Genomic DNA, 9,202 nt, shown 5'->3' with positions numbered 1-9,202 from the left:
TTATAATATCAATGATAATAATGATATATACATTGATTATTGCGTACTTGTTAACGCACCCGATTAACTAGGATTTTATGTAATATTTATATTGATGAATTAAAATTTAATAATTTTCATGTTAATTCAGATTTAGTATGACAAATATTACAAGCTTGTCGTTCGTTGCCTTGGACATTTCTGGCGATAATTATTTATCATGGGTACAAGATGTAAAGTTGCACTTGGGTTCAAAGAAATTAAGTGATACAATACAGGCAGAAAATAAATCCACAGCCGAAGAAAACTTTACCTCTATAATTTTTCTCCGACACCACATGCATGAAGATTTAAAATCTGAGTACTTAGAAGTCGAGGATCCCTTTATTTTATGGGAAAATCTAAAGGATAGGTTCGATCACCAGAAACTAGTTTATCTACCTGCAGCTGAAAATGATTGGGCTAATTTAAGACTTCAGGATTTTAAGAGTGTCCGAGCATATAGCTCTGCTTTGTTCAAAATAAGTTCTAGGCTTATTATGTGTGGTGAGAAAGTTACGGAAAAAAGAAAAATCGATAAAACACTATCAACTTTTCACCCCAACAATATCAACTTAGCAGAGATGTACAGGGAGCGCAAATTTACTAAGTTCGGGGATCTTCTATCAACTATCCTCGTTGCTAAATAGAATCATGAATTGGTGATTAAGAATCATCAATCCCGTCCAACATGATCTGCCCCATTACCTGAAGTAAATAACATGTCATTCCAGCAGAATGTACGTGGAAAAGGGTATAGAGGTGGACGGGGCCAAGGGCGGTACCGTGGACGAGGTCGGAGCCACGGGCATTTTCGTCCATATAACAACTCTGGTCACCGGAAGTGGCAATCTGAATCACAGAGTAAAAGAAAGACACCACGAGGAGGAAACTGAAAATATTTGCTATAGGTGCGACATGGATGGGCACTGGACACGTAATTGTCATGCCCCAGATCATCTTGTTAAGCTATACCAATCTTCACAAAAATCAAAAGAGAAAATGGTAGAAACAAATTTCGCCAACAATAACATAGATGATTTCCGGAGAATCACAACTGGAGGAATAAGCATTAATGGTCCGAATGAACCTAACGAGACTCCCATATGGGAGGCTGAAGATTAGTTTCATATAATTACTATAGTATTGTGTATTGTGTGCTTTATTTTGTTTGAACTATGTGGTGTGTTTTGTTCTTATCTAATAAAGTATGTTTCTTAATTATATACAAAATGGATTCTGAAGATATATGCATTGCTGATTGTGGTACAACTCATACGATTCTACAGAACCGAAAATATTTTACCCAAATAACCAAAACCGAAGCTCAAGTCGGAACGATTTCCGGCGTATCTAATGTAATCGAAGGTTTTGGAAAAGTTAGTTTTATCCTCCCTAATGGTACTCACATACACATTCCAAATGCATTATATTCTAGTAAGTCTACTAGAAATCTTCTTAGTTTTAAAGATATCCGACTCAATGATTTTCACATCGAAACTACCTCTGAGGCTGATAGAGAATATCTTCTTATTACTTCCGCTAATTCTACAAACAAGAAAATCTTAGAAAAGTTTCACTCACTTTCCTCAGGATTATATATGATGAAAATTAGAACTATTGAGTCACACAATGTCATTGCTTCCAAACTCATAGATCCAAAATCTTTTACACTTTGGCATGAAAGATTAGGTCATCCTGGCGTCTCTATGATGCGTCGTATTATAGAGAATTCTACTGGTCATCCTCTTAAAGATTTTAAAGTTCTTTCCAACAATGACCTTCCATGTTCAGCATGTTCTTTAGGAAAATTGATTACTCGACCATCCCCTACTAAAGTTCAGCTTGAAAACCCAATTTTTCTAGAAAGGATCCAAGGCGACATATGTGGACCTATACACCCATCATCTGGCCCATTTAGGTACTTCATGGTATTAATCGATGCTTCAACTAGATGGTCTCATGTTTGTCTTCTCTCAACTCGTAATGATGCCTTTGCAAAATTACTTGCCCAAATAATCAAATTACGAGCTCAATTCCCAGATCATTGCATTAAGTCAATTCGTTTAGATAATGTCGGCGAATTCACATCTGCAACTTTTGTCGACTATTGCATGTCTATAGGAATCTCAGTTGAACACCAAGTTCCTCATGTACAAACACAAAATGGGTTAGCCGAATCCTTTATCAAAAGACTCCAACTTATTGCAAGACCGCTGTTGTTGAAAGCAAAATTACCTACATCTATTTGGGGTCACGCAATACTTCATGCTGCTAATATTATTAGGATTAGACAAACTTCCTACAACCAACATTCTCCGCTACAACTGGTACTTGGTCAAGTTCCTAATATTTCTCACTTCAAAATTTTCGGAAGTGCTGTATATGTACCGATTGCTCCACCACAAAGATCGAAGATGGGAGCTCAAAGAAGAGTGGGTATTTACGTTGGTTTTGATTCCACATCTATAATTAGATATCTGGAGCCTCTAACCGGAGACTTATTTACCGCAAGATATGCAGATTGTCATTTTGACGAGTCTATGTTTCCTCCCTTAGGGGGAGATAAACATTCAAATAAAGTTAATCCTGACATAACATGGAATGCATCGGGATTATATTTTCTAGATCCACGTACCGGTCAATGCGAACTTGAAGTTAAAAGAATTATTCATATGCAAAATATCGCAAACCAAATGCCTGACGCATTTAATGATTCTAGAAATATAACTAAATCTCATATACCTGCAGTAAATACTCCAGTTAGAATAGATATATCAATTCAAAAATCAGATACAAAAGAATTGGTTACAGAATCAAAGCCACGCCTGAAGCGTGGTAGACCGGTCGGTGCAAAAGATGTTGCACCACGAAAAAGAAAAATAAAGAAAATTGCCCCTGAAGTGGCACATGCTCCAGAAGAAGCAAATACCCCTGAAGTGGTATTATCTCCTGAAGAGATTCCAGTCCCTGAAGATACGGGGTTAAACAATCACGAAATTTTAATAAATTATGTGCATGATATGAAATTATGGGATCGAAGTAAAGCCATAATCGATGATGTATTTGTGTATTCCGCAGCATTGGATGTAGACATAAATTCTGATCCTGAACCACAAAGTGTGGATGAATGTCGTCGAAGAAAAGACTGGCCAAAATGGAAAGACGCAATCCAAACAGAATTAAATTCATTGCGTAAATACATGGTCTTGGTGAATGAAAAATTTGCACCAATCATCTTACAAATATGCTCTCTATCTCCCTCTGATTATCATTTTTTCCTCTCAGATTTAGTAGCCCATTCTAAAATATTAAAGCTAGTATATTACAAGAGTTACCAAAATTTGTTCTCCCTAGTTTTTGGAAGATCAGAAATTTTTTTTAATCAATTTTCTATTTTTTTATTTTGCACTGACGTTAATGTTTTATATCTACATAATTTCATGGTTTGAAAAATCAGCCTATTTTTTAAAAATCGCCGTTAAAATAGTAAAAGATATTTGACTGAAACATTGAATCATATCTATATTTATTTGTTGAATTAATGCACTATTCCAGTGTTCTAAAAATCCCCGATTTTTAAAAAAATCCCCGATTAATCCTTAAAAAATATTTGGCCGATCTATTTTTTAAAATCCGATTAATATTTATAAATTAATTTTGAATTATATATTTCCTAATAAATAAGGTAAATATATTAAATATTATTAAAATATTTAAATATATCCGATTTTTGTTCCGATTAATCTCTCCAATTAATCCCCGATTTACCGATTAATCCCTAATCGGTACCTAAACCGATGAGTACCGATTACCGATTTTTACAACCATGCGCTATTCTCGTATTTATAAACTCTTATTTTGTTTTAGTATTTAGTATATGCCAAAAATAGAAATTTATAATATAAATGACAAATCCCAATAATTCCAATACCATTCCGGCGTTATAATTACACAAAAGCAAGGCCGAGCCCTAGTTGACGCTTCCTTACTTTTCGCCGGTGGAATATTGTATTTCTATATCTCCGCTGCGATTTAATTTCTTCTCTTCCAAGTATTAAATAATCAAATCGATTCAACGAATCTATTCAAACCCTAGCTATCATAGCCATTGTTTCCGATGGCTCGACAAGGCGCTACTAAGCTCATAGCTAATCTATCTTCTAAGCTCTCCCAACACTCTCGATGCTTCGCCACCGCTCCTCCGCCGCCCGCGGTGTTCGTTGATAAGAATACTCGTGTCATTTGTCAAGGGATCACCGGTAAAAACGGCACCTTTCACACTGAACAGGCCATCGAGTACGGCACTAAAATGGTAACAACAATAACCTAATTAGGGACCGGAGAATTTTATTTATTTATCGAGATTATTAAATAATGTTCGGATTTTGTTGAGACTGGAAAAAATATTAATTTATCGAGGTTGTGTGTATGTTTTATAGCTGAATGTTAGGTTTGAGTTGCGTTAATTTTAGATCTCCGAAATTCAAATTAAGTTACTAGCTCTGTGTGTTACATTATATTATGTAGTATACGAGATGGTATTTTGCTTGTTATAGTTATTGATTGTTGATCGATAGGTTGCGAGTTGGAATACTGGTTTTGTTTTCTTGTGTGAATGAAAGCTGTAGTGTTTACTGTCTAGTGGATGTTAAAATGTCGATTATGATGTGTAATTTAAAACTTCTGAAAGGAATTTACAAAATAGTGAATTGAGGTTTTTTGGGCTTTTAAGGATAGTGGCATTTATTTGCTCGTACGGCTTTTAATTACTAGACTGATGGTTTGGGTTAGGGGTATTAGTGTAGTCATCTATGCATTGGTTGTGTAGATCGGCAGCCCAGTTTATTTTGGCAATATATCTACATATATACTACTACATGATCTCGTCCAAGAACGTGGCTTTTGTTTGTGTAGAGTTTAATGTCTATTGTTTCTGTTACCTATTACTTCAGACAATCTAATTGTACAGTGTTCTACACCAATATCTGTCTTGCTTTCCTATAGTCAAGGAAATTATTCCCTCATATGACTTCACTACGAGGGGACACTATAACTTACTAACAAACTCCTTTTTTGCTGTTGCATAATAGGTCGGTGGTGTAACTCCTAAAAAAGGTGGGACCGAACACTTGGGGCTTCCTGTTTATAATTCAGTCGCAGAAGCAAAAGCTGATACCAAGGCAAATGCGTCTGTTATATATGTTCCTCCACCTTTTGCTGCTAAAGCTATTATGGAGGCACTTGAGGCTGAGTTAGATTTGATTGTGTGCATCACAGAAGGAATTCCTCAGCATGACATGGTAGTGCATTTTTTTACTTATTAGACATGATAGAAGAAACAATGAAGAATGCATAAGTAGGAATAAACATGTACAGTCTGACTTGTGTTGCAATGTGTTATTATTTACAATTAAGGGGTAACATAATGTAACATAATCTAGCTGTCCAGCTTTGCACTCGTATTAGAGCTATCCTAAAACAAAGATTTAGTGGCATTTGTATATGAAAATGTGCATTCGTTTTCATGTGATATGTACTTCATTGACATCCTTTTTGTGTCTGTAACATTTAATCTTAATCTGTTATAAGATCTGCTTCATTTTGCGTGCAAGACAGTGTTAGTTGATTACGATTTCTGCTAATAAGTGTTCACTTAAATACCCCCATGATGGTATAGCGGCTGTGAAAATGTTTGTCCGAGGGCCAAGGGGCCCCATTATAGTTCCTCTGTGCATTACATCAATTTTATAGCAATTACAATTATGGTTTTAACAAACAAAGAGAAAGAGTGTAACTCCCGATATTTGCTGGTTAATAGCTGGTTATCATCTGTATTTTAAATATATATACTTATAGGAAATGTGTCGAGCTTGTTTCATATATTTAATATATAATGCTTCATCTGCCAGATATCTATATCTCATATGTTGTAAGTTTTTATAAGGAAACCAGCTGCAATTGCAATGTGATCTTGAGCATTACTCTACATTTGCTATGCCAATGACTGATTTCCCTGTTTGCTTGTAACCTTATGTTTGTTATCTTTGTTGGGATAATATGATATGTAGTACCATGTTGCAGGTTCGAGTTAAGGCTGCTCTCTTACAGCAATCGAAAACCCAGTTGATTGGTCCAAATTGCCCTGGTATCATTAAGCCTGGAGAGTGCAAGATCGGGATTATGCCTGGGTACATTCACAAACCAGGAAGGATTGGAATTGTTTCTCGATCTGGCACATTGACTTATGAGGCGGTGAGTTGTGATCTAATGGGGTTCATACATTGAATGCTGCCTCTGATGTTTTTAAAAGTTGTATTCTGTAATACACATGTTTGCATCCCTTTATTCACATGGTATTGTTTGGGAATGAAGTAGCTAATTTCCGTAAATTAAAAAGGATTAAAGTATCTACTAGTAAATATATAAGTTCTCCTTTATTCCCAGTTGTGTTCCTTATCACAAGTCGTAGACTAATTAAATTTTTTGGCTAGTGTATATAAATGAAGGAATTGTTTGACTTTTTTCAACTGTGATCTTGTTTCCCATTGTAAACAATCATTTATCTCAATCTTTAATTGACCCTCTACCAAATGCATGGTACATGCATTTCGAATTGACTGCAAGTGATGTCTCGTAAGTGTTGTCATTTACTTTTCTAAAGCATAAATTTGAACTTGAAATAAAAATTACGGTCACAGTAACTCCCGAATCCTGATGTTGATTAGGCAAAGTTTCTGCTGTAGTATATACAGTGTTCTAGTACTGGTTGTCTATGAGCTTTTCAATTTATGAACATGTAACATTGCCAAGGATGTTTATGTAAATACCTTTGGCAGGTTTTCCAAACAACTGCTGTTGGCCTAGGGCAATCAACCTGTGTTGGTATTGGCGGGGATCCTTTCAATGGGACAAACTTTGTGGATTGTATGAAGAAATTTATTGCTGATCCCCAGACAGAAGGTGAATTTCAATGCACCGTGATAAAAATCAATTGGTTGTTTTTCAGTATATGTTGTTACGTGTTTCATTATGTAGTTAGAATTTATAACTTATATTCCTAGCAATTGCTTTTTAAAAATAAGTTAGGTTTTTGTGTGCTTCCTTTAAGAGAAGTGACCCGCGTTTTAGTTCTGAACAGTAATAGACCATTATCTATATTTAATTAAACCTTCATTTACTGCTAGTTGCTCAAAGCTTCACTTTTTAGTTTGCTACTAAGTAGTCTCCATTCATTTTACAGGGAAGGCTATGTTGAAGCTGTTCTTAAAAAATGAGTTACTTTTGTACATGTTTACCCGAATAGAGGTTCTTTTACAAGGAATGGAAGTTGTATAATTATACAATCATCAATTTGCAGCGCTCTATCTTGTTGCAAAAGTTAGTTACAATGTAACATTTATTTTGGAAACCGGGGGGGGGGGAGGGTAGGTTTTTCTCTTTGGTTCTAAAACCCTTGAGGAAGTTAGATGCCTAGTAGTCTCACTCTTTGCCTGGATCTAGCTTTGCTATTTTTTAATGGGGGTTTTTAGGGAAGGATGTCCTTTGTAACAATGTTGCTAGATCTGGTTCTTCATTCCTGATTTGAACTTGCACTCGCATTTCAGGTATCGTTCTGATTGGTGAGATAGGTGGGACAGCAGAAGAGGATGCTGCAGCTCTTATAAAGGTGGGTATTAATCTGCGTAATATACTTGATCCGTGTTTTAAAAGGACAATGGTTCATGGGATCATCTATATAGTGAATAAGACTGACATTGACAATGCATATCACAATTAAAATCACTATGAGAAGATAACAATTTTTTGTTGAAGTTACTTAAAAGAACTTCCTTATATACTTTATTAGCATGCATTTTGTAATATATGATGTATGATATATGATACTGGGATTACCTGAGATAAACGTTGTCCGTGATTTTGTAAAATTATCTTTGGCATGAAACAGGAAAGTGGGACTGAAAAGCCTATAGTCGCTTTCATTGCTGGACTCACAGCTCCACCTGGAAGACGTATGGGTCACGCTGGAGGTATTGCTATGTTAATGTTATTTTTTCCATAAATTTGAAGCATATGACTTGTCTATAATATTGACACTGATTCTAGTAAAAACCCCTTCTGTGGCAAAATGTAGGAGTGGGGTGGAAGAAAGATTTGGATATGCTAGTGATTCTGTTTTACTCCCATGGGCACAAAATTTTATTTCTTAGAACCAATTTTTTGGCGTTCAATTGAAAACAGGCCATTTAAACATAAAAACCATGTAATTAAACTGATATTTTTCGCTGGTATACTAAAACAGTATTCTCCTTTAAATGTACAATGAATGACATGAACTACATACGATCACGAAGACAAGAGCCCATGATTTTGGTCTTTAGTCTTCAGTTTATATCTGAAGAGGCAGGCCATAATTTGTTAATAGTTCTATAATACTATCTGAAAGAAATTGCAGCCTAGACAGGCTGTTGGGACCACTGTTTATTGTTACCGTACAAGATATGTTTTCTATCTGGATTTCTTTTTCAAATAGCCTCGACTGATTAACTTATTCTCTGTTCCCCTCTTATTCTTTGCAGCCATAGTATCAGGTGGAAAGGGTACTGCACAAGACAAAATCAAGACCCTCAGGGAAGCTGGGGTGACAGTAGTTGAGTCTCCAGCAAAGATAGGAACAGCCATGCTTGAAGTCTTCAAGCAACGAGGTCTTCTTTCTCTTTAGACGTAGCAGGAGCAGGCTATGCCATTCCCTGTAGCATGATATGCAAACATTTGTTACCTTTTTGTTGCCAAGTTCATACTCCTTTTGTCAATATTTACGGGTATCATATCTTTTTCCCGCTGTTTCAAAATAAACACTCAATTTTATAATGGTTAGTGGTGTATTATGTTATATAGTATACCCTTAATTCATCGGAAAATACTGAAATTTGAATGACATGTTGGTGTAATATCGAAAATATGTATGAGTTTCATTTGATTAGCGGACAGTTGATTTTCTCAAGTTAACATTCCAAGGACACTTGAGATGTCTAATTTGATCAAGCTAAGAAAAGGAACTGACATCTTCTATTAAAATGGAGGTTGCTGTTTATTCATAAACTAGATTAGTGTTACTTGTATAATTTACAACATTACTAGAAAAATGTAAAATTAGTTGAACTCTTTACCATTTCAGACTTAC

General features: G+C 35.4%; 1 protein-coding gene across 1 annotated transcript; it reads left to right on the top strand.

The window, feature by feature from the left end:
* Nucleotides 1-3,945: 3,945 nt before the first annotated feature.
* LOC141724787 (succinate--CoA ligase [ADP-forming] subunit alpha-1, mitochondrial) lies at nt 3,946-9,001 on the top strand. Its single transcript, XM_074527054.1, has 7 exons — nt 3,946-4,333; nt 5,112-5,321; nt 6,103-6,273; nt 6,858-6,981; nt 7,626-7,687; nt 7,967-8,048; nt 8,598-9,001. Exons 1-7 carry the CDS (start codon nt 4,139-4,141, stop codon nt 8,738-8,740), a joined length of 987 nt encoding a protein of 328 aa, XP_074383155.1. The 5' UTR covers nt 3,946-4,138; the 3' UTR covers nt 8,741-9,001.
* Nucleotides 9,002-9,202: the final 201 nt, after the last annotated feature.

This window comes from Apium graveolens, chromosome 5, assembly GCF_009905375.1.
Source record: "Apium graveolens cultivar Ventura chromosome 5, ASM990537v1, whole genome shotgun sequence".
NCBI classification, from domain to species: Eukaryota; Viridiplantae; Streptophyta; class Magnoliopsida; order Apiales; family Apiaceae; genus Apium; species Apium graveolens.
The sequence above is the reverse complement of the archived record's forward strand: the minus strand, read 5'-3'. Positions and strand labels throughout refer to the sequence as shown.